Source organism: Mercenaria mercenaria, chromosome 3, assembly GCF_021730395.1.
Source record: "Mercenaria mercenaria strain notata chromosome 3, MADL_Memer_1, whole genome shotgun sequence".
Taxonomy (NCBI): Eukaryota; Metazoa; Mollusca; class Bivalvia; order Venerida; family Veneridae; genus Mercenaria; species Mercenaria mercenaria.
Window position 1 is genome coordinate 84,608,151 of NC_069363.1, and position 27,733 is coordinate 84,635,883.

General features: G+C 35.8%; 1 protein-coding gene across 6 annotated transcripts in view; it reads right to left on the minus strand.

Annotated features, from left to right (window-relative positions):
• The window catches only part of LOC123524209 (phospholipid-transporting ATPase ABCA1-like), a 94,186-nt gene extending 67,025 nt beyond the window's left edge, over window positions 1-27,161 (minus strand). For 3 of the 6 annotated variants that reach the window (XR_008370326.1, XR_008370325.1, XM_045302253.2), the window contains exons 1-4: window positions 4,592-4,740; window positions 1,719-1,818; window positions 1,031-1,172; window positions 87-220 (exon numbers count right to left, since the gene is read on the minus strand). Coding sequence is in view for 4 of the 6 variants with exons in the window: in XM_045302253.2 (XP_045158188.2) it covers window positions 87-220; window positions 1,031-1,172; window positions 1,719-1,818; window positions 4,592-4,657 (442 nt within the window). In the remaining 2 variants the exon portion in view is untranslated. Of the gene's footprint in view, window positions 1-86; window positions 221-1,030; window positions 1,173-1,718; window positions 1,819-4,591; window positions 4,741-4,857; window positions 4,877-4,909; window positions 4,930-27,071 lie in introns of those variants that run through there. The other 3 variants (XM_045302251.2, XM_045302252.2, XM_045302250.2) reach the window with 3 other exon arrangements.
• Window positions 27,162-27,733: the final 572 nt, after the last annotated feature.

A 27,733-nucleotide genomic window follows, 5' to 3' on the forward strand; every position in this document is an offset into this window, starting at 1 on the left:
ATGATGGACCAGTCCATTTTACAAATTTAGCAGCCTAAAGGTTAATATGAATATTCAAGATTTTACAGTATGCATTCCACACTCACCTACTGCTGTACCATCTACTATTTTCTGATAGAGATCTGCCAGTATATTTAGATCTGTAAGAGAATCTGCTATAATCTCAGAATCAACATTGTTGTTTAGTATCTCTTCTAGGGCTGTCACAGCTTCTGCTAACCTGCAGTGGAAAAAACACTACAAAATAATCCCCGACCAAGCCTTCATTGATACACATAATACTGCACTTATGAGAGGAAAAAGGAAGCTGTTATTAGTAAATCTATTACAATATACTACATTTGTATTTGTAAAACCAGATTTTTATATAAATACGCATGTACATTTTGTTCTCAAATCAAAAAATTCAATCATATTTTAATAAGCATTTTTGTCATTATCAAAAATTCTGTCCATGTTTAATAGCTGATAAATAAGAGATGTATCCCTCCAGTCATTATTTCATGCACTAGAAGGCAGATGGGTATTACCACAAATTTCAAAGAAACAGCTCAAGTGACATTTCTTTACAGAGAAATTCAAACCTAGCAAATGGGACATGCACTGTAACTTCTGGCCCTAAACCTGCACAGAGTTCCCGTGCAAAGTCATAAAAGCATCAGAAATCATGTACATGTGTCAAGTCTTAACAGAAATTACATAATATTTTTGCCCAACTTTAAGTAAAACTTGTATTCACTCTCAATACTTATTCAGCTGAGCTGATCTACATAAAAGAAGAATGGAACGCCCTTCAGTCATCATCAGCAGCTGGGGGCAAGTGATTTTGCTTTTGCGACCAGTGCAGACCAAGATCAGCCTGCACGGATGTGATCAGGTCTGCACTGTTCGCTATTCAGTCAGTAAATTTTCAGTGAACACACCTTTGAATAATATGTGCTTACTGCCCAGATTGACTGATGGACCAGTCCATTTTAGAAATTTAGCAGGGTTTAGGTTAATGAACTTAACGCAAGCCAAAATGACTGACCCTGTTTGTGTAAATGTTCCGGCCACACCGGGCATCTCATCTGCATTTTCTGTTTTGTGACAAGTGTTGTTGAACGTACACATGAAAGATTGAAGAAAAGGCAGAACTCCTGCGGATGGCATGGCCTTCCCATCAAAATGACCTGCAAGTTATAATCACAAAATGCATTTATCTGCACAAGAAAATGTTCATAAACAAATCTCTTGTTTTTGCTAAAATAAAGTTATGTATTATGCCATAAAAACAACTACTCTCAGTATCAGGATGACAGATTTTTCTTCTTCACTTTTTGTCTTGTTAAATGTCAAACTCAATGGTAGTGGACGACCTAGAAGAAAGTGCGTGTGTAATTGGGTGGAACCACATACTTTCCCACAAGCCACCTGATTAGCTTCCAACATCCTTATTGTATATCATATATCAATGAAATGATGCAATTTAATTCTTCTGATGAAGTTTTGGAAAGCCAGCACAGCTTACTAAAATAAGAACAATTTTAGAGTTTTCTTGTAAATGCTTAAAAGTGCTTGTTCAATTTTTTTTTTCTTTTCAGCACACAACAGTTGCCTGAAGAAGCCAATCAAAAACATAACTAGCCTGAATATTATAACAACGCAATGTACATTTCATGTGATTTCTTTCACACATTATTTTAAAAACTACCTGTAAACATTAGAAATACACTTACACTCCCCATGTTTAACTTTGAGGTCTGGCTTTGTGATCCTCACTATCAGTAATATAAGAAACAATGCCAGTGGAAATACAACTTCTGCGACAAGACGGAGCTGAAAAACAGAACATTGCAGTTAATTAAATGTACATTAACCACAGTAACATACAGTCAAACGTGTCCTAAAGAACACCAGGTGCTATTAACAATTGTCACATGTTAAAACAGACCACATGTGGACAACAATGACACTTGGACAACAATGACACGTGAACAATGACCACATGTGGACAGTAACCACCTGTGAACAATGACCGCAAGTGGACAACCACAACCTCTGAGCAATGACTACAAATGGACAACCACAACCTGTGGACAGCGACCACCTGTGGACAATGTCAACATGTGGATAACAACAAATCATGTAAATAGACCACCTGAGACAAACCAGAACCTGTGAACAAAAGCCACATTTGAACATTGATCACCTGTGAACAATTATGAATGACCACCTGTGAAAATAATCCACTTGTACAAATGTAGACAAGCACCTGTGAACAACAATGACTACCAGAGGACAAAAGTCTGATTCTAAAAAGACTATATAAAGTCTTATTTTCTTAATTTCTGCTTCCTAACTGTAATATCTGCATATATTTGAACCGTGAATTAAGACCACCTGCAAAAGAAAACCACTGTTTGGCTCTCCCAAGGGCAGTCTTATATAGATTCTCAGATACAATACTAGCATTGAAAGGGAATAACTCAATCATAGACTGTCATGAACTTTTAAATTAGTAAAGTAAAAGTCTTAAATGTTCCTTAAAGTTTTTCCTGTTTGGTGGGGTATTAATTAACAAGTTTATCAATAATTACTACCTGCTTCGTGATGGCAAGCTTAAATGGTATCAACAAGAGACCCAAATGGGCCTCAGTCGCTCATCTGAGGAGGAGTATGATTTTTACCTTGCTTCTGAGCAACTTATGTCAACACCCATAATGCAGTTCATTGAAAGTTATTTAAAGTTGTTTCTTTTTCTATTTTTAGCTACATGTACAGCAACCCTAAAATGGGGCCAAGTGCCCAAACAAAAAAATTGGGAGCAGGCCTTACATTAATGCTACAGATCATCTGCAAAAGATTCATCATGAAGTTCATGACAAAAAGTTGTTCAAATGTTTTTTTCAATTTTCAATTCTGGTGGGTCCTTAATGGTGCAAAGTGTCTCCATTCCAACAGAATTGGGAAAGGACATTATAATGATGCTACAGACACAGAGTAAAGAGGATCCATCTAGCAGTTCAGAACAGGAAACAATTTAATGTTTTTTTTTCTATTTTTATCTTTAACTGCCCCTAAAAGGAGCCAAGTGCCTTCATTTGAGCACAATTATGAGAAGACCTTACAATAATGCTACAGAGTAACCAAGATTGCTGAAGATCCATCAAACCATTCATAACAAGGTGTTAACGACTTTTCTATTTTTAGCTCTTAAAGCCCCTTAAAGTGGCTGAGAGCCCCAATTTGAACAAATTTGGAAAAATACCTTACAACAATGGTACAAACAAAGTTTGATGAAGCCGCCTATTCTACCATTTACAATAAAGTTCAGATGAGCTAAAATTGGCCATTCAGAATAAAGTTCAGGTGAGCTAAATTGGCCATTCAGAATAAAGTTCAGGTGAGCTAAAAGTGGCCATTCAGAATAAAGTTCAGATGAGCTAAAAGTGGGTATTATTCAGTGAGTGCATTATTTAGTAGGGTTTACACAGGCACAAAAGCCCGGAAAAAAGTACCGGTAATTCATTCCTAAGTATTTACCATTATAACCAAATACACAACAAATGGATGTTTAAAACAAGAGCATAAGGGTATAAAGAAATACAGGAGCATAGATTGTAATATATTAAATGGATATTCCGCATGTGTTTTTTCAAGAAGCTAAGATATCAAGGCCTTGAAGGGAACATAGATGGTCCATTAATATATGGGAAAATTGAGACAGGAAACAAGAGAGAAAAAGGCTGTTTCATCCAATGAAATTTTCATATGATAATCATTCTCTATATATGAAATTCCTTTCACTGAAAATTACTGTAGCATGTCCCCACCGCAACTACTGAAGCAAAAACTATTGATTTTTGTATGTATGTCTATGAAACGTGACCACAGTGTTATATAAATACAATTAACTTCTTTTATAATCTACAACTTTTTTATACTTTAATATTACTTGAAGGTCACAATCTGTCAATACATATATTTTTAGGTTTTATTATACTCTATTTCAAATCTGGGTCTGGTTTAAATAATGTGTGTACTTCAAGTTCAAAAAGACCATAAAATCTACAGTGAGACCTAAAGGTAGATCTACCTCGGGGGTAAACAAGCTGATTCTATCTGTCAGGTGTATGCTGGTATTTCTGGTTGTTTAACAAGGGGTGAAATATTTGTCATCTACAGTATGCCATAAAGGTAGATCTACCTCAGGGTAAACAAGCTGATTTAATCCATCACGTGTATGCTGGTATTTGTTATTTTTTAACAAGGGGTGAAATATTTTTCTCTTCATAATCTTTTTATTATGCCCAAAAATTGCCTTTTATAATACTGTCTAGCATTTTTATATCATAATGGGTAAATTCTTTACTTACAAAATAATGAACAGCTTTTAGCTAAAATATTACCTAACATTTCTTCTTTCTATCAATTCAAGACTTTAATTCTAAAACAACTGTACATTTGTACAGCTTTCTTAGTGCATATATAATATTTTACAATTATGCAATTACATGTTATCTATTATGCATCTAAAACTTACCTCATATATTATCACAAAAATTCAAACAAGGTACAAAATTACCAAAAACTAATATTAATATCTCACCTTTTGTCTTTTCCGTAATGTGAAATTCTTCCACAGTAAAAGTAACAATTGGTTAAAGAACCCCATCCTTCTTTTTGATGAAGTCTGTTAAAAATTTCTAATTAAACGAGCCTGTGCACCACTGGTTCCATTATTAATAATCCATAAATCTGTAAATATATTATATAAAATTTTAATGCCTGTTAAATCACCAACCATAAAAAACGTCACAAAATGCACCAAGATCACTCCACAGACTATGCCAACTAAATATTATAAAATATTACGAAGTCTGCATGTCACGATAGTGTCTATGAAACCATATGGCTCTGGCCTTACCCTGCTTTTTAACTCTACATGTTGTGCAATCTATAAATAGTAACACTCTGACATGCACGATCATCTACCCATATAATAGCAACAGATTATTGTCACATGCTCCATACAATGTACCTTTAATACTGTAAAAATATTATCTATTCATCAGCTTGCTAAACTGCACTGTTCAACTATTGTAAATCAAGTACAAATGTAGTCCCAGTTTGTATTTTATGGCAATATGAGTACATCAACAAATACTATAATGAAATGGAGATGTTCTATATCTTTACCTCAAACGATTAAGTAGAACTTGGCAGGTTTATTCATATACAAAATGAAAAATGAACATTGATTTTTCATTGCTCAATGGAGTTATTGACCATTTTGCAAAATATCAATATTGCTGTTCAACATAAAAAATTCATGATTCCAAAAATATAACTATGAAACAATAGGTACTTGATAATTGCTAAGCAGTTAACAGTAGAGTATGCATGCACTAGCTAAAACTTTAATCTCACAAGTAATATGCGTAGAACTCTGTGACCTCAGTATTTACATAAAAGAATAAATTTAACAAATGTAGGTACTTCTTAAATACAAGAGGGCCATGATGCACAAAGCTGTTCACCTCAGACTTGAACCTTTTTACCTTGCATTTTACCAAGTTCGGAGAAAATCTTTTAAGCATTGATGTGAAGAAGCCTTTCAAAGCTTTTTTTCCCATTATTTCAGCTTCTACCCAGTGCATGATCCTTAATAATTTGAAATGACAGTTATGACACATAGTAATACATGTAGACCTGGCAAAGTTTTAAGATACAAAAAATTCTATGAACACAACAGAATGGACAGAATAGCTAGTGGCCTGTTGCAGCTTTGTTCCATGTATCACTAGGATCTTAATGCTGGCTTCTTTACCTACTGGACTGTGTAATTCTCTATCACTGCAGACTCTTGCCTTGATATTATTAGCTTGGAACACGGACATTTCAACTAGCTGACTTACATGTAAACAAGTATAAATTTTTCACTGAACAGGAGATAGTACTGAACTTGAACATCACTTTTAGCCTGCTAAATTTCTAAAATGGACTGGTCTATCATTCAATTTGGGCAATACCATTTATTATTATAAGGGGTGTTCACTGAAAATTGACTGAATAGTGAACAGTGCAGACCGAAATCAGACTGCATGGATGTGCAGGCTGATCTTGGTCTGCACTGGCTGCAAAGGCAGAATCGTTAGCCGCCAGCAGGCTAAAGGTGAAAATGATTGTTATGGTCATATCATAATGAGTAGACCTTGTTTATCAATATGAGCCGTGCCATGGGAAAACCAACATAGTGGGTATGCGACCAGCATGGATCCAGACCAGCCTGCGCATCCGCGCAGTCTGGTCAGGATCCATGCTGTTCGCTAATCGTTTCTCCAATTCCAATAGGCTTTAAAAGCGAACAGCATGGAGCCTGACCAGACTGCGCGGATGCGCAGGCTGGTCTGGATCTATGCTGGTCGCATACCCACTATGTTGGTTTTCTCATGGCACGGCTCAATATATGAATGTACAGTTATTTTTATTCATTACATTGTAATATTTTTATTTGAGCTTTACAGATCATCAAAACAGTACAAATAATACAACGCCAAAACAGAACTAAACTTTTTGGTTTCACACACAATTTACACCAAAGTAAAAGTTTCAGGTATGGAATCAAAACTTCTATTAGTGCTGGAAACACAGAGATACAGCAAAATCAAGTGTCCAGACCCTAGAAGTCAATTCTGTCAATCATGCAAGGGCAAAGCTAGTTACAATTCCTTTCATACAGAAGTTGACATCACAGAACATGCGACTGTTACATTTCAAAAATAATTGTAAAATGGTATTTATGTTTTCACTGTCTATCTACAAACTTCAAAGAGCATAAAATAAGAAGGAATCAGTTGTTTTTTTTTTGATACCAGATTTTCCAAAGAAATTTATTTACAACACATTCCTCATTATTCCTAATTATGAATAACTGGAACAGCTTTTAGGCAAGTAATGAATTTACAATTGATGCAACCAGCTGTTGAAAAAGTGATGTCATATTAATTACATATTCATACAGGATTTTGAGACTAGTAAGTGATGTCATATCAATAACATAACCAAACTGATGTTGATTAGGCGATGTCATATTAACAACATCACCATACTGATGTTGATCAAGTGATGTCATATTAACAACATCACCACACTGATATTGATTAGGTGATGTCATATTAACAACATCACCACACTGATGTTGATCAAGTGATGTCATATTAACAACATCACCAGACTGATGTTGATCAGGTGATGTCATATTAACAACATCACCACACTGATGTTGATCAGGCGATGTCATATTAACAACATCACCACACTGATGTTGATCAGGTGATGTCATATTAACAACATCACCACACTGATGTTGATTAGGCGATGTCATATTAACAACATCACCACACTGATGTTGATCAGGCGATGTCATATTAACAACATCACCACACTGATGTTGATTAGGTGATGTCATATTAACAACATCACCACACTGATGTTGATCAAGTGATGTCATATTAACAACATCACCACACTGATGTTGATTAGGTGATGTCATATTAACAACATCACCACACTGATGTTGATTAGGTGATGTCATATTAACAACATCACCATACTGATATTGATCAAGTGATGTCATATTAACAACATCACCATACTGATGTTGATCAAGTGATGTCATATTAACAACATCACCACACTGATGTTGATTAGGCGATGTCATATTAACAACATCACCATACTGATGTTGATCAGGTGATGTCATATTAACAACATCACCATACTGATGTTGATCAGGTGATGTCATATTAACAACATCACCACACTGATGTTGATTAGGCGATGTCATATTACCAACATCACCATACTGATGTTGATCAAGTGATGTCATATTAACAACATCACCACACTCATGATGAGTGAGTGATGTCATAATATTAATAACAATACCACACTCATGATGAGCGAGTGATGTCATATTAACATTTAATAACATCACCACACTTATAATGAGTAAGTGATGTCATATTAATAACAACAACACACACATGTTGAGTAAGAGATGTCATATTAATAACAGCACCACACTGATCTTGAATAAGTGATGTCATATTAATAACATCACCACTAAATAACATCACAACACTGATGATGAGTAAGAGATGTCATATCAATAACATCAAGACACATAATGTTGAGTAAGCGATGTCATATAAACAACATCAACACACTCATGTTGAGTAAGTGATGTAATATTAATAACATCATCACACTTATGTTTAGTAAGTGATGTCATATTAATATTTAATAACATCACCATACTGATGTTGAGCAAGTGATGCAACAATAATAACATCACCATACTGCTGAAAATGAATTCAATCTAATAATCCATTTAAGAGTTATCAAACACTGTCAAATGGACAACCAAATTTTAAGTTGAAAAGGGGCCATAACTCTACCAGAAACTGGTGGTTTGTAACTGAAACCAAACTTTATATTTTCCACTCAAAAGTTATTGAATTAAATAAGGGCTAGAACTCAAACAAGAGCTGTCACAGGAGACAGCGCACTTGACTATTTAGTTGCTGGATAGTGAAACTGGGCACATCTGAGGAAGCTGGAGCTGTCACTGGAGTGTTTAATGACTCCAATGGTGAATGAAGATATTGCACAATAGTTTGAGTATGTGTCAAAAATATTAAGTAATAAGAGAGATAAAGTGTATCAAAACACTAAACAAGTGAATGAAGTATTGCCATGCAATACAAAGTCCCCTACTGGAAAGCACCTAATTTTCTCTACTGCAGTATAACATAATGAACTGATATCTGTCAATGATGTATAAACAATATTGTACTACATACAATATAATATAACAAAGCACTTGGATTATATTTGCATATATAAAAACATACAGTTGTTTTCATTTGGAATTTTTTTTGGCTGATTAAACAAAAAGTTATCATAAAAGTTATTTATAGTAACAACAAAGTGAAATAAACCCTAAAAAAAAAAAAAAAAAAAAAAAAAAAAAATCTATAAAATATAAGTCCCCAAGAAACTATTTACCAGGTTACAATATAATCTATTTATAGTATCAACAAAGGGACAAAGTCCTTCTTGAATTTGACCTTTGACCTCTAAGTATGACCTTGACCTTAGACCTATGGCCGGGGCTTTGCGCACAACATGTTGTCTCATCCAGGGAAATGTTTGTGCCAACTGATATTTAAATCCTGTTTTGCATGACAAAGTTATAGACCGGATAGGAAAAAATCTTATTGACCTTAGATCTCAAAGTGTGACCTTGACCTTTAAGCTAGGGTTCTGGGTGTTGCGCAGGACACGTCGTCTCATCATGGGGAACATTTATGCCAAGTAATATTGTAATCCCTCGATGGATGACAAAGTTCTGGACCGGACAGGAAAAAACCCTACTGACCTTTGGCCTCCAATTGTGACTTTGATCTTTGCGCTAGGGGTCTGGGTTTTGCGCATGACCTGTTGCCTCATCATGGGGAACATTTGTGCCAAGTAAAATCAAAATCCCTTCATGGATGGCAGAGTTATGGACCGGACAGGAAAAAAGCCCTATTGACATTTGACCCCCAATGATGACCTTGACCTTTGAGCAAGGGCTCCGGGATTTGCGCATGACATGTCTCATCATGGGGAACATCTGTGCTAAGTAATATTGAAATCCCTTAATGAATGACAGAGTTATAGACCGGACAGGAAACAGACCCTGTTCATGCCATGTTAACATTTGACTGCTAAGTGTGACCTTAAGGCTTGACCTTTGAGCTAGGGGTCTGAAAGTTGTGCACAACACATCATCTTATTATGAGGTACAATTATGCCAACTGATATTAAAATCCCTTCATAGATGGGAGAGTTATGGACCAGACAGGAACAAGAGTGCAAGAATGTCACAATATACGCCCGTCACAGCAAATTTCTTTACTCTAGCACCTGTATTTGCAAATGGAATTTTAATTTTGTGGTTGTATAGTAATAACTGTAAGTGTTTTGTTTTTCTAAGTCCACAAAAAAACTCCTTACCAGGTAGAGATACCTTAAAATACACCTAAAATTGGAAAGTAACATCTATGTTGTACCACAGAAAAGTGGTCTTGGTTTTTCCCTACGGTCAATTATAAAAAAGTTACAATATAAGTTATTTATAGTAACAACTAAGGGAAGTTAATCTAAAAAAAAAAAAAAAAAAAAAAAAAAAATAAAAAAAAAAATTGTAAGTCCTCATAAAAATCTTTACCAGGTAGAGACTGGTCAAAATACACCTCAAAATTGGATGTAGCATGCATGTTGTACTACAGAAAAGTGGTCTTGATTTTTCCCTAGGACTAGTAATGAAAAAGTTACAATATAAGCTATTTATAGTAACAACAAAGGGAAGTAATTCTAAAGAAGGGAACTGCGCATGACACTTCGTCTCATGATGGTGTATAATTGTGTCAAGTTACATCAAAATCCCTCCATGCATGAAGAAATGCTTCAGACAAAGTCATTCTTGTATCTGACCTTTGGCCTCTAAGTGTGACCTTGACCTTAGACCTAGGGACCTGGTTCTTGCGCATGACACTACGTCTCGTGGTGGTGAACATTTGTCCAAGTTATATCAAAATCCCTCTATGCATGAAGAAGAAATGCTCCGGACAAGGTTTTCATTCTTGTATCCTTTGACCTCTAAGTGTGACCTTGACCTTAGACCTAGAGACCTGGTTCTTGCGCAAGACACTCCGCCTCATGGTGGTGAACATTTGTGCCAAGTTATATCAAAATCCCTCTATGCATGAAGAAGAAATGCTCCAGACAAAGTTTTCATTCTTGTATCCTTTGACCTCTAAGTGTGACCTTGACCTTAGACCTAGGGACCTGGTTCTTGCGCATGACACTCCTTCTCATGATGATGAACAATTGTGCCAACTTTCATCAAAATCCCTCTATGCATGAAGAAGATATGCTCCGGACAAAGACATTCTTGAATTTGACCTTTGACCTCTAAGTGTGACCTTGACCTTAGACCTAGGGACCTGGTTCTTGCGCATGACACTCCGCCTCATGGTGGTGAACATTTGTGCCAAGTTATATCAAAATCCCTCTATGCATGAAGAAGAAATGCTCCGGACAAAGTTTTCATTCTTGTATCCTTTGACCTCTAAGTGTGACCTTGACCTTAGACCTAGGGACCTGGTTCTTGCGCATGACACTCCTTCTCATGATGATGAACAATTGTGCCAACTTTCATCAAAATCCCTCTATGCATGAAGAAGATATGCTCCGGACAAAGACATTCTTGAATTTGACCTTTGACCTCTAAGTGTGACCTTGACCTTAGACCTAGGGACCTGGTTCTTGCGCATGACACTCCGTCTCATGATGGTGAACAACTGTGCCAAGTTTCATCAAAATCCCTTCATGCATGTAGAAGATATGCTCCGGACAAAGTCTGTGGACGCCGCCCGCCCGCCCGCCAGGGGCGTTCCCATAATACGTCCCGTTTTTCAAACGGGCGTATAAAAAAGCCCTGTTGACCTTTGACCTCAAATTGTGACCTTGATCTTTGAGCTAGGGGTGCGGGTTTTGCGCATGACACATTGTCTCATCATGGGGAACATTTTTGCAAAGTAATATTAAAATCCCTTCATGGATGAAAGAGTTATGGACATTTAACATTTGACTGCTAAGTGTGACCTTGACCTTTGAGCTAGGGGTCTCAAAGTTGTGCACGACACATCACCTTATTATGAGGTACAACTGTGCCAAGTGATATTAAAATCCCTTCATGGATGGGAGAGTTATGGACCGGACAGGAAAAAAGCCCTGTTGACCTTTGACCTCCAATTGTGACCTTGACCTTTAAGCTAGGGGTCCAGGTTTTGCGCATCATGGGGAACATTTGTGCCAAGTAATATTAAAATCCCTTCATGGATAAAAGAGTTATGGACCGGACACAAAATTGCGGACGGACGGAATGACAGAATGACCGAAAAGCGCATTCCTATAGTCCCCGAAACTGGTTTTCAACCAGTAGGGGACTAATAAAGTATCATTCTAAGCAAAAAGGGGGCATAATTCATAAAATATTGGTGCAAGAGTTATGCACATTGTGTCATATGACATGGGTGATGATGTGGAACAACTACTTCAAGTTTGAATCAAATCCATTTAGTAATAACTACATGTAAGATATAGTGAAAATGCATCAAAATTAACCTAAAATTCTAATTCTAAGTTAAAGGGGGCATAATTCATGAAAAATTGGTACCAGAGTTATGCACCTTGTGTCATATGATGTGGGTGATACGGTGGAACAACTATTTTAAGTTTGAATCAAATCCATTTAGTAATAACTGAGATAGAGTGGAAGTGCATCAAAACTTTAACCTGAAATTCTAAGTGAAAAGGGGAGATAACTCATGAAATACTGGTGCAAGAGTTATGGCTCTTGGGTAATATGATGTGACTGATGATGTTGAAAAACTATTTTAAGTTTGAATCAAGTCCATCTAGTAATAACTGAGATAGAGTGAAAGTGCATCAAAACTTTAAAACCTGAAATTCTAAGTAAAAATGGGGGATAATTCATTAAATATTGGTACCAGAGTTATGGACCTTGTGTCACATGATAAGGAACAACTACTTTCAGTTTGAATCAAATCCATTTAGTAATAACTGAGATAGAGTGAAAATGTATCAAAACTTTAACCTGAAATTCCAAGTAAAAAGGGGGATAATTCATGAAATATTGGTGTGAGAGTTATGGCCCTTAATCAAGTAATTACAGAGATAAGGAGAAAAAAGAGAAAGTGTAAAAAAAACTTTAACCAAGGTGGGGACGCGGAAAGATGCAGACGCTGACGCGAGCAGGATCGCTCTCCATACACTTTGTATACATGTAGTTGAGCTAAAAATAATAAACAACATTAACTGAAATAAGTTTGATTTTTGGCATTTCCAGAAAAATAAAAGTCAACAGAACTGACTCAAATTTACCAATAATCCTTGATTAACGCATACAGTACCATAAGTAAATCAATTATTCTAACACGACCAGTTTCATTTTCCTATTAAACAAAGAAGGCAGAAAACTGTGTGTTATTACACAATAATTCATTTTTCTGATGTCACAATTATTACGTCATAGCGTTAAATGGCATGGCGGTGCACTGGAAAAGAAACCATACATCATAGGGAAAAGAAACCATATATCATAGTGTTAAATCATGGCATGGTGGTGCGCTGAAAAAGAAACCATACATCATAGTGTTAAATGGCATGGCGGTGCGCTGGAAAAGAAACCAACAGAAAACATATTATTTTGATTACACGTTACCAAGGATTTTAAAGGACATCCTTGACGATATCCATCTTTATGATAAACCAAGGCCAGTATGTGGCATAAAAAACTAAAACAAAAATTCACCCCGAGGGGTGGTTTCAATGTTGAATATTTACAGATCATCTGTAAATTTACAGATAATCCATGAATTTACAGATCATATTTCAGTCTACAAAATAACAGATCTTGAAATTTAACAAGAGCTGTCAGTGGACAGCGCGCTCAACTATTCTCAGTGCTTGCTAGTATAATATAAGCTTTGAGTAAAACATTAACATTACAATAAGCAGGGACTGCGTTTTAGGCGAAGTTGAGCGATAACTTCGCTTTAAAATATTTCACTTCGCCCTTCCCGCCCAGAAAAGCGATGTTCAAGTCGCCCTAAAATTGGATGAAAGGAAAACATAATCGGCAATAAAGTGCGCCGAGATTGTAAAGTCTGTAAATACGCAATACACAGGATGTCACCGGGAGGCACGCGCGGCGAAACGTGTCCATGACAACAAAAGATGATCCCTCGATTTCAGATTGACGCCGCAGGATAAGCTGCTAATTATTTGCATTTAATGTGATTGCAGTAAACGATAATTAAAGAATGAACGAGTAATAATTAAAGTTGACCGAAATCGGAGATCAGAGAGCCCGAAAACTTCGTAAAACAGCGATAATTAACTTCCGAATTACAAACCTAATTATGTGTCAGTCGGCGCGTGGCGTGACTGACATCTGTCAGTAGCTAATTTACATACGACGCTCCGCCTGTCTTACTTCCGTTTGTGGCGGCAAACAACATTGAAATTGAAATTCACCCAGATTTTGATTGACAAAGCAGAACTCGAGACGCATATTGCGGATCGAGCCGACGCACAGGACATTTTTTTTGTGTGGGTCAAATTCGAGTTTTTCTTGATTTTCGCGGGTCAAAACACGGAACCTCGGGTCAACCGAACGCCCTCGGTACTTTATAAGCGGATGTCTTATCCAGTAATTCATGGTTTCGGATAAAAGTTGTTTCGAAATTTTATTGCCATCGCTATTAAATTTGTTGTTTGATAAAATAGCAGACAACTCTTTTAGTACATTCTGAAATGTGTTAAAGGGAGGTAATATATCTAACCAATTTTTAGATTTTTTATGTCAAAATACGTAGTTTTAAAAAATATTGCCCCTGATTTTTAAGTCCTTTATCTACTGATCAATACAAATAACATTTCATTGTAAGTTTGAGAGTTTTTTAAACTCTGTAGTTTGTCAAATTGAAGGAACTACAATATAAAATTTTTAAACTCAAAATGCTCACATAAGCGAAAAAGCTGCTCTAGAAAGGAAGAAATCCAAGAAATATTAAGTACTGATTACACATGTTACATGTGGAAAGATTTGTTGTGTCAAGTTGTCAAACATTTTTCAGTAAAACAGTGCAAATAATTGTACTGTATTGTTGAAACATTGCACCATTTTTATTTATGTCATAAAAAGATAATACTACAAATGGAAATGAATAAACATTATTATTGCTATTTAATGCATGTAAGCAATGTCCTGTCTCACGTTTGCCAAACTTCTCCCAAAATTTCAAAACTTCTCCCTATTTCCCCAGGAGGGAGAAGTCACTTCTCCCTAATTTTCCAGGCTAAGGTAGTCCCTGACAATAAGCATATTCTAAGTCGAAAAGGGGCCATAATTCAGTCAAAATGCTTGAAAGAGTTGCCTCCTCCTTTTTACAGACTGGGATCATGATGGTAAACAAGTATGCAAAATAGAAGAGATTGGTAAGCACGTCATCAATATCAGCTGTGTGTACCACGTGATACACATTTCTAGGAAGGTCGTACAAGGTCACAATAAGCTAAATAGTTTTCCCTATATATTCTATATAAACAGGGTTAGACACTCACTTATTTGAACAAGGTTCCCAAAGGAATCTCTACTTTTTAAATCTGGGGGTCCTCCTCAGGCTTTGGGATCCCTCATAATATGATATATAAAAACAATCACAACAGGTGTCTTATGAGAAGTTACGGTCGTGACCCCAGTGGGATTCGAACCCGCAACCTCTGTATTGAGTGGCTGACACCTTAACTCCTACAGAAGAATGTATCCAAACTGATATCAATTTACATGTTTGCCAATGTCAAGACAAGGTCTCGACTTTGGAGACACTTGTATCTTATAGATATAATCATTGTCAAGTCTATTGTGACAACCACTAAAAATTATAATATAAAAAAAAAAAATTCTTGAAATTCTTGACTTCTCTTCATATATTTTAAAATATAAAATCTTAATATTACCTGGCATTTATATTTCCGATGATACAGAATTTATTGTATTTTCTCTTTGAGGTTTGAAGATATAAAGTGTTAAGTAAGGGAATTATATTTTTAGGCATAAAATTCTGTTTTGGATTACTTTCACATTGAAATTCATATACAATTTCATTTTGATGTTTGAAAGTTTGATTTATAGTTAATAGACTTACCTTCCGAATCGGAATCGGGAAGTATTTATATAAACAAGAGGACCATGATGGTCCTGAATCGCTCACCTCTTCCCACATGACCCAGTTTTGAGTATGACGTCGTTTTTTCTATTATTTGACATAGTGACCTAGTTTTTCCGCTCATGTGACCCAGTTTTGAACTTGACCTAGATATTATCAAGATAAAAATTCTGACCAATTTTCATGAAGATCCATTGAAAAATATGGTCTCTAGAGAGGTCACAAGGTTTTTTTATTATTTGACCTACTGACCTAGTTTTTTAAGGCACGTGACCCAGTTTCAAACTTGACCTATATATCATCAAGAAAAACATTCAGACCAACTTTCATACAGATCCCATGAAAAATATGGCCTCTAGAGAGGTCACAACGTTTTTTCATTATTTGACCTACTGACCTACTTTTTGAAGGCACATGACCCACTTTCAAACTTGACCTAGATATCATCAAGATGAACACTCAGACCAACTTTCATACAGATCCCATGCAAAATATGGCCTCTAGAGAGGTCACAAGGTTTTTCTATTATTTGACCTACTGACCTAGTTTTTGAAGGCACGTGATCCACTTTCGAACTTGACCTAGATATCATCAAGGTGAACATTCTGACCAATTTTCATGAAGATCTCATGAAATATATGGCCTCTAGAGAGGTCACAAGGTTTTTCTATTTTTAGACCTACTGACCTTGTTTTTGACCATACGTGACCCAGTTTCGAACTTTATCTAGATATCATCAAGATGAACATTCAGACCAACTTTCATACAGATCCCATGGAAAATATGGCCTTTAGAGAGGTCACAAGGTTTTTCTATTATTTGACCTACTGACCTAGTTTTTGAAGGCACGTGACCCAGTTTCGAACTTGACCTAGATATCATCAAGGTGAACGTTCTGACCAACTTTCATGAAGATCTTATGAAATATATGGCCTCTAGAGAGGTCACAAGGTTATTCTATTTTTAGACCTACTGACCTAGTTTTTGATGGCACGTGACCCAGTTTCGAACTTGACCTAGATATCATCAAGGTGAACATTCCGACCAATTTTCATGAAGATCTTGTGAAATATATGGCCTCTAGAGAGGTCACAAGGTTTTTCTATTTTTAGACCTACTGACCTAGTTTTTGATGGCACGTGACCCAGTTTTGAACTTGACCTAGATATCATCAAGATGAACATTCTGACCAACTTTCATAAAGATCCCATGAAAAATGTGACCTCTAGAGTGGTCACAAGCAAAAAGTTTACGGACGGACGCACGCACGGACGGACACACGGACGGACGACGGACGCCGCATGATCACAAAAGCTCACCTTGTCACTTTGTGACAGGTGAGCTAAAAAAGACAACCATCAAACTGAATAACACTACAAAAATAACGGATCTAAAATTTCTGAAAGTGCAAAAAGATCGCTGAATCGAGACTCATAACCGACTACAGAAATTTTTTGAACTAAAATTAATAAATATTTTTAGATAATATTAAGTAATATTTTGATGATCAAACGTCCTACATCACGGGTGACTTCCGCTGCAATTAACTCTTGGGGTGTCATAAAATATTTGGAAGCCGCGGTCCTTCTGTTTTGATTAACACTTCCCGTTATGTAAGGCAAAGAGCTATAAAAATAAATATATTTTATACTTCTTTGTGTAAGGCCATAAATTCCAAGCCATGTTGTTCAGGGGAAATCTGCATGTATCACCCCGTGACCTTCATGACCTAACACATTTAAAAATACTTGGGATGTTAAAGGGTTGTTATTTTTAGAACGAGGAAAGTCCCGCGAACCGGCCAGTTGCAAGCAGTTTTCTCAGTAATTTTCCATGACTTAGCGTCGTGCACATGAAAGGAAAAAAACCCCGGGTTATTTCTTTGAAAAGTAACCCGATATATTTAAATAGTAACCAAAACGATCTGTACGTAAATAATGATGTCGAAATCCCATATTTTGAGTTAGTAAACATCCGGAATTTGTTTTTTTTAGGAAAAGAACGAAAATAAAGCGATTGATTATGAGACAGGGGATAAACGATTCTGTTTAAATGGCCGTTAATCGGTATTATATTTCTATGGGGTAACCGATAGACACGGGTCAATACGTTTCTTTTTGGTAATCGTAGATACGGTGATAAACGTATCGATGGGGGAAAAGGGGTTTTTAAAATATTTTTCAAACAGGTATTTATCTTTTACTTTTTGGATATCATTGACCAAAAAAATGGGTATCCAGCCGGAATCCCAGCTTTTAGAAGTTGGTGTTCCTCCTCAAAATTTGGGATCCTCGGGCCCCCGGGACACCGTTAGTGTCGAACCCTGATAAAACTGACCTTTTTTAAAGAGCTACCAAACATAGCTAGACCCATTTCAGAGAACAAATCCTTACCTCATTTTAAAGAGTTATGATAAAACTGATATAAAATGAAAAGAAAAGTAGGGGTTATGTATCTTCTAAGAGAGATTTCTCTGGTCACATTTGCTTACTGTAAACTGACATCAAAATCACACTGCTGTGACCTGGAAGTACTACTCATACTAAAATTGAGCTTGATTTCACCAAATACAACCTGCTCTCCCATTTTTCCTACCAAAATGTCAACAATACATCCACAATGAAATTTAAACAGAAACTAGCCTCAATTTAGACCTCTGTTGCCATGCCAAGTGAAAAATTAGTGTTCAAATACCTGGCAGCCATTATGCGACTAGACCAGATGGCTCCCACGCTGGTTCCTTTAGTTTAGTTAGGCCACAATCACTGATAATACATCTGTACTACCATATCAAACAATGGCAGCAACAGAAAAAAAAATCTCAGTAAAATTAACAGAAAATGATGTCCCAGGTGCAAAGTTTCATTGCAGTGATATTTCAGATCATTCTGTATGTGAACTACCGTAAAACTTCAAGGCTTGTTAGAATGTAGAGGTTAACCGTTTAAATATATATCTTGAAAAAAGACAGATTTGACTGAAAGGTATACTGAGTATACTAATTACCGTGAGTCTTATATTCAGTGGACTCTATTTATAACAAGAGCTGTCCGTAAGACAGCCAAGCTCGACTATTCGAAATATTGTCACAGAAGCAGGAAATTATTACCCAAAATGTTAAATATCAAAAGAGTTTTAAGTTCGAAAGGGGACATAATTTGACCAAAATGCACATCAAGTTATGGGACTTGATGCTATCAACTAGTTTTATAACCCCGAAAAACATGTTAAGTTTCAATTCCATTATCTGCATTAGTTTGGAGATAGTAACTTGCAGTAAAACTTTAACCAAATTTTCTAAGTCCAAAAGGGGCATAATTTGCCCCAAAATACACGTCAGATTTTAGGGGCTTGATTCTGTCAACTATTTTTAAATAACCCCGAAGACACATGTGAAGTTTCAATTCAAAAACAGCATTAGTTTTGGAGATAGTAACTTGCATGAAAAACCTTTAACCAAATTTTCAGAAGTCCAAAAGGGGGCATAATTTGCCCAAAATACATGTCAAGTTATGGGACTTGACCCAGTGAGGTGGGTAATTGATCTAGAAAAAAAAAAAGTAATTTTTTAAAATCCATATGCCTTTTAGTAATAGCTGTATGTACTTGCATGCAAAACTTTAACCAGAACTTCTAAGTCCAAAAGGGGCATAATTTGCCCAAAATACATGTCAGAGTTATTGGACTTGACCAAAGGATGTGGGAATTGATCTAAAAAAGAAAAAATAAGTTTCAAATCTATATCCCTTTTTTGGTAATAGCTAAATGTATTTGCACGCAAAACTTTAACCAAATTTTCAACCCAAAAAGGGGGGCATAATTTGGCCAAAATGAAGGTCAAGTTATGGGACTTGCTGCTATCAACTAGTTTTATAACCCCGAAGACACATGTGAAGTTTCAATTCAATATCTACATTAGTTTTGGAGATAGTAACTTGCATGTAAAACTTTAACCAGAATTTTCTAAGTCCAAAAGGGGCATAATTTGCTCAAAATACATTTTTAGAGTTATGGAACTTGACCCAGTGAGGTTGGTAATTGACCTAGAAAAAGAATAAATAAGTTTCAAAGCTATATCCTTTAAAATGATAGCTGTATGTACTTGCATGCAAAAACTTAACCAAGGTGTGACGCCGACACCAACGCCGACGCCGATGCCAGGGTGAGTAGAATAGCTAGACTATTCTTCGAATAGTCGAGCTAACAAAATGATTGTATGAAAGGGTAAATCTTATTCTGTTTAATTAATTTATACTTTAGCTTTAGACTTTGTCAAAACACTAGGTAAAAGTTCGACTTTTGTTGTTCAAAAAACCGAGGTGGGGAATTTTAGCTTTTTTCTGGCCTATACCTATTACCGTGAATTTCAACTTTCAATCTATAGTAGTTGTTAAATTGATCAAAGACAAAGAAAGCATTTCTATTTTACAATGGGTCAAGCTAAATATGAAACAGATATGGCAGAAATAAGCAACTTCATGAAAAATTGCAAAGATTAACCATAACGACCAGTCACTATAAGCTAAATTCTTTGATTTCTGGGGTCAGTGTGAAATAAAAAGAAAGACACACCAATTTTCAAAAAATAGTTTTTCTAAAACTCTTAAGATTATTGAGCACAATGAAAGAAACAAGAGCTGTCGGAGGACAGCAACGCTCGACTATTCAACAGCCTTGTCGATTGAATGAATACGAAAGTCGAAAAAGGGGCATAATTTAAAAAAAGCAAAATAGGGTTATGGAACCTGCATAGTGCTTATCAGCTCATGACAATGGACAAGTGTGTGAAGTTTCATTCCATTCCCATTAGTGGGTACTGAGATACAAGCTTACATATAAGAATTTAACCCAAAACTCCTAAATTTAACAAGAGCTGTCGGAGGACAACAACGCTCGACTATTCAACAGCCTTGTCCATTGAATGAATACAAAAGCTGAAAAAGGGGCATAATTTTGTAAAATGCAAAGTAGAGGTATTGAACCTCTGTACAGTACTGCATGTCATATCATGACAGTGAACAAGTGTGTGAAGTTTCAACCCTTTTCCCAAATTTGGGGATATTGAAAATACCAGCTTACATACAAAAACTAACCAAAAACTTGCAAAGTCAAAGGGGCATAAATTTTGTAAAAATGCCAAGTAGAGTTATGGGACCTTCACAGTGCATGTTAGATCATGACAGTGAACAAGTGTGTGAAGTTTCAATCCATTCCAATTAGTGGATACTGAGATATCAGATTACATACAAAAATTTAACCAAAAACTGCTAAGTTGAAAAAGGGGCATAATTTTGAAGAAAAAAAAGAGTAGAGTTATGGGACTTGCTTAGTGCATGTCAGATCATGACAGTGAACAAGTATGTGAAGTTTTAATCCATTCCCATTAGTAAGTTACTGAGATACCAGCTTACATACAAAACCTTAACCAAAAATTTTTAAGTCGAAAAAGGGCATAATTTTGTAAAAAGCAAAATAGTTAATGGAACCTTGCAATGTAGCTCAGTTCATCACAGTGAATAAGTGTGTGAAGTTTCCATCAATTCCCACAAGGTTACGAGTTACCAGCTTACATACAAAACCTTAACCAAAAATTTCTAAGTTGAAATAGGGCATAATTTTGTAAAAAAGCAAAATAGAGTTATGGAACCTGTGCAGTGTAAGTCATTTGTCACAGTGAATAAGTGTGTGAAGTTCAATCCATTCCACAAGTGGTTACTGAGATACCAGCTTACATAAAAAACCCTTTAAACCCAAAAAAGGGGACGCGGACGCAGGGGCCCGAGTCCAATAGCTCTACTATTCTATAAAATAGTAAAAGCTAAAAAGGGGCATAATTTTGTAAAATGCAAAGTTGAATTATTGACCCTTTGCACTGCATGTCATATCATGACAGTGAACAAGTGTGTAAAGTTTCAATCCTTTCCCATTAGTGGATACTGAGATACCACTTACATACAAAAACTTAACCAAAAATTTCTATGTTGAAAAGGGGCAAAAATTTCGTTAAAAAGCAAAATAAAGTTATGGGACCTGCTTTGTGCATGCCCAGATCATGACAGTGAACAAGTGTGTGAATTTTCAATCCATTCCAAATTTAGATTACTGAAAATACCAGCTTACATACAAAACCTTAACCAAAAAATTCTAAGTCGAAAAAGGGCATAATTTTGTAAAAAAGCAAAATGGGAGTTATGGAACCTGTGCAATGTAAGTCAGTTTATCACAGTGAATAAGTGTGTGAAGTTTCAATCCATTCCCACAAGTGGTTACTGAGATACCAGCTTACATACAAAACCTTAACCAAAAATTTCTAAGCCAAAAAAGGGGCATAATTTTGTAAAAAAGCAAAATAGAGTTATGGAACCTGTGCAATGTAAGTCAGTTTATCACAGTGAATAAGTGTGTGAAGTTTCAATCCATTCCCACAAGTGGTTACTGAGATACCAGCTTACATACAAAAATTTAACCAAATCAGGACGCGGACGCCGATGCGGACGCAGACGCCGACGCCGACGTATGGGCGAGTCCAATAGCTCTACTATTCTATGAATAGTTGAGCTAAAAATGTAAAGTCCTTTTCATGTTAAGTGTCAAAACAGAACATTCGCGGTAATACAGTGCTATAAATAGGGTATAGAGGATTTAAGGGTATAGAGGATAGGTTGATAAATTTTGTATTTAGACAGACAGACATTGTGACATACATTTTAAATGATGGCGTGTTGTGTTACTTTTCATATGCCATAAAATGAAAATCAGGACTATTCCTTTACTGACTAAATCAGAGTGTATGTAAGAAAACATCAGTGAATGAGAACTGTTTGATAGAAATTTAAAAAGCTGAATTTTTTTGAAAAGAGAATACATTATTATTCTGATTTATAGTAAAAAAAATCTTGGGAAGTTTGTTCAGATGTGGATTTTATACTAATAATGGAAAAAATGACTAAATCTATCTTGTACACCCTAAATCAGCGCATATGTAAACAATGGCATGGAGACAAAAAATACATGAATTTCTATTAAAAGCTGAAGGTTTTGAGAAGAATAGCTGTTTTCTGTCTGATCTACAGAAAAATTAACTACTAAATTTCATTTCTTTAAACTGAAATGCAGGAAAAATTTGTTAGCTATACCCTAAAGCACTGTATGTATATCCCGGTAACTGGTATACAAGGTATAAGTCTACCTGAGTATTTTTTTTTACTGTGGTATTGTTTATGCCGAAAATGTAAATATTTGCTCAAAAGATTTCCTTCGCTTTTTTTTTTTAATTACAATTTATCTTTTAAAAGACACTTTCTTTTAAAAGGTGAAAATGCAATAAAAATGATATTAAGTTCAATATCAGAAAATGGTGTGATTTACCAGAAAATGAGATAAAATCAATTTTTAAAGATTACGAATGAAAATAAATAAATAAATAATAAGAGCAGTCAGTGGACAGCGCGCTCCACTATTCTCAGTGCTTGATAGTATAATACAGTGTCTGACAAATTTATAATCTTACTGGTAGCCCAGCATTTTTTGTGGTTGCGGAAAAATTTAAACCCCGAAAGTTACAAGTATAAACTTGCTCTATCTGAACCCGACTTACTGAGATGTGAGAACAAAGGGGTCTGAAACAATGTTTGGTTAAAAATTTAAAAACATCAAAATAAACCACTGTGTTTGTTTCCAGTTCCGCAGACACATTCCTGTCATATATATTTGTCTGGGTTTTTTGGAAAACTCTGAGGCCCTGGTCAAATTTGGAATTTTTTCACATGGTGAATTGTCAAAATTAATCATATTAGTTTAAAACTTAATTTCAAGTTTTATGGTAAGCATTCAGATGCATTAAAAAATCTTAAGTATCCCCAAGTGAAATTTAGAGAATTTTTTTTCCAAGTTGTTGGTTCTAGACAGACATTGCAAAAAATAACTACTACTTTGTCATGTTCAGACTTTTGTTTACACTCAGTAAGTTTCCATGCCAATAACAACTGCATTTTCCAAACAGTTGCGTGTGTGTTCATTCGAAGGGAAAAACTCGGGTCGCGAAAATATGTGACATTTGATTTTAATGGTGTAAAACTATCTGTCAACACATTTCGTTGCTTTATTCAATAAATGGTAATGTATTTATGTTTTTGAGATGTTTTTACGTACAAAACGTACAATTTTCTGCAGAATCATGTATTTAATTTTTGCCCGGGTGCAAAACGGTCATATCGCTAAAAACAGAAACAAATTGGTTTTTCCAGTATTTTTTTGGATTCATTAGCGAACAAAACAATCAAAATTGGATATAAGTTGGGATTTTTTTTCTTTGGATTGGGGAAATGTTTGCTTCAAAAATTTGGGGAAAAGGATAGGAAATTTTTATTGGGCAAAAATTTTGGCCCCATGAACAGGGGGGAAAAGCCCGGGCTTACATATTTGATACGCATAGGCGGAGACTGTTTCTGCAGCTAGATAAAGGGCGGGAAATTTAAAACCCGTTTGAACCGGGTTACACCAGATAATCATTACACATGGTCAGTTGTTTTTTTATTGCCCAAACTATAATCGAGGAAACAACCAGATGTTGATTTTGTAAAACATACAATGACCGGGCTACTAAAGCTTTGAATTTATGGTTGCCGGACGGGCTTACGTCAGGATTTTTTGGTAGCCCGATGAAAATTTCTGGTAGCCCGCGGGCTCCGGGCAATGGATTTGTTGGACACTGTAATATTACTAATATAAGCAATGAGTAAAACTTTAACATTACAATAAGCATATTCTAAGTCGAAAAGGGGCCACAATTCAGTCAAAATGCTTGATAGGGTTGCCTCCTCCTTTTTACAGACTGGGGTCATGATGGTAAACAAGTATGCAAAATATGAAAGCAATATCTCAATGGACTTTGAAAATATTTGGGGTATGTGGTACGCAAACTTTAACATTTGTTTGACGCTCACGCTAATGCTCACGCCGACGCGAGTAGGATAACTCCCCTATTCTTCGAATAGTCGAGCTAAAAATAATATATCTCTTTTAGTGATTTGCCGCTGAATAAAATCATTGTTTGGAGTTCAGATTCGAAGGAATTATATAATAACACCCATCTGAATGACAAACAAAGATTTTATTCAAGATCAAATCACTAAATTAAATATATTATTTCGATTCTATGTGTATTTTGACCCCATTAAAATATTTAATTAACGACGATCGCGCTTCTTGCTTAGTTGTTTCTTATTTTAGCATACCTTCAGTATTCTGGTTTTTGATTGGTTAATCTTTCATACTTTTTTATTGGATTACCTGTTTATTTAACGACGCTCCGATTGATTCGCGCCACTTGTTCTTTGTTAGTACGTGTCACGGCAGTATCGTGCAGAAAATTTTAGTAGTAAATTGGTAGTAGTAAATTGGAAAAGGATAAAGGAGAACTTTTTGTTTAAAGAATAATAAACGGAATATTTTATTCATGTAGAGAGGAAAGTGAGCAAAGACACGAAGGTATAGGCCCTTTGGGCTATACATTACATAAACTCTTAATTGAACAATTTATAGCTAATTTGTTGTTATTACAAACATTTGATTTATAAATTGAAAAGTGGATATGCCAAAGTCAAATCTACGAAAAGGCGCAAAAATTGACTATAAGAAGATGAATGAAGGGGGCGCAGAGTATGACACTGAACACGTTACCAAGGATTTTAAAGTACATCCATTAAATATTTGCCTATCTAATTTAGTGATTTGACCTTGAATAAAATCATTGTTTGTCATGATGCTGTTTGCTGATGGTTTATTTAATTGCAATAGGCTTTGAAAGCGAACAGCAAGGATCCTGACCAGACTGTGAGGATGCGCAGGCTGGGATCCATGCTGGTCGCAAATGCACTATGTTGGTTTTCTCATGGTGCAGCTCTTTTCTTCTTCTTCTGAACAACTCTGTATTATATATGTTATGAATATTACAGGTCCGTCAGGTATAATTTCCGAAATGAAAATTTACCAGAGGGGTGGTCTCAAACGCTTTACATTCATGAACCTTAACCATGTTGAGCAACAGCAGTTCAAATGAGCAAATACATTTTCAACTTGTTTTAAGAATAAGTCCTTGCTGTTTCTTTTTCATACGTCTAACTGAAATGCAATACTGTTAGCATGACTTTAGCGAGACATACCAGGGATCACTTTTGGCCGCGATTTCGCGATATTCTCGCATTATTTTGGTGAAAATCGCATAAATTTTGCTCAAATGCGCTTAAAAATCGCATCCGCGTGGCCGTAGATCTTTTGCCGAAATTGCAACTTTTGCTGCAATGCGGTCTTTCCGTTTCTTAATTTTCGTAAAGACGTTCATTTAGGCGCTTGAATTTCGCTTTTATCTCCATAGAGCGTCCGATGATTATGACTACCAGACAAAAATAATCTGTTTTCGCGATGTTTCGAAATACAATTAAGCATTTGGGGAAAGGGCCCAAAATTTCTGCCTCCATTCGCGTGGATGAATAGCGATGAGAATAAAAAAGATGGGAGAAACCCCCAGTGAAGTCCCCCTTTATAAAAAACGCTGAACGCCCGAATTTCCAAACGAAATGGTTGAGGGTAGGGGTTTTAAATAAGTTTGACTTTAAAATTGTTTTTTACCTAATGGAAGTGTATCAAGTCCAGAAAGATTTAAAAAATAACTGAACTTCAACTTTGACAAAGCACTTTGAAGTAAAATCATTAGGGGAAAAATGCATGTGGGCCCAAGACTTGGTTGCAACTTTCATCAACTATTCAGCAATTCCTGGCACTGAATTGTAGAGTTGTAAAAGGTGTCTCTGAAAGGAACAGTTTCTGTTTTGTTTATAAAACTTTATTTACAAGATAATTGGGCCGATAATTGTTTTTTACAAATAAAACAGATTTTGCTTTTCAGTGTAAAAAAAAGCTTTTCCGCCGATGTAAAATCTCATTATAAAAAGAAAAAAATCCCATTCATTTGGTCAAAATCTCATGATTCAAGGCAAATGGGAATTAATCTCATAATACATCTGCCCCAAAATGATCCCTGCATACAAAATCAATGGAAATGATTATGCAACTGCAAAAAGTCCCAGATTTTGAACTTGGTTGTTTTTTTACCAATAAGTATCAATCCCTATCTAAAACAAGTACTGCTTGTCAGTTTAAAGTTAACAAGTAGATTCAACAAACGTAATAAGTTCAAGCAGAATTCAATGTGCCGAATACCTGACAAACTGTTACTGTTTGTGCAATCTCTTCTTCTGATTCCTTGCAAATCCTCAAGCGGTTTCAAAGCAGGGTACCATCCGGTGTTTGTGTAACTTATTTAGGTCTTAGGCTACTAAATTAAAGTACATAGGCTGAACACCACTAAATCCGGCTGTTCTTTATTTTATATAAAATCCACTCACTTAACGGTTTTTCGACATTTTCTAGCATATCAGATTTTCAGAGACTTATATTCCCATAAAGAACTATATCGCTACTTTAGAAAAACAAAAAGAAAAGGGGGTGTTAACTTTTATATAAGAAAACTACAGTTCGTTAAATACAACCCGCTAAATTTAGTCCTTTTCGCTTCTTTCAATTTCTCATTTCAAAACATTAGATTCGTACGCCGCCATTTTTACATAGCATGCGATAGGAACATGCCGATTTCGATAGAATGCTAAGTGATACAGACTGAATTGCCGTAGAATAAAAGTACGGAATCCTGTTGGGGCCATTTATAATGTCGCCGTCGGGTTTGTGGGGTCGACACATGACAGCGCGAAGTGACATAGCGACATTATGAAGTGACACCCGACAATCACAAACAACGGCGACAATCCCAAATGACAATGTCGCGATATCCACTTTGAAATGTCGCCTTTTAAAAGCACGATATA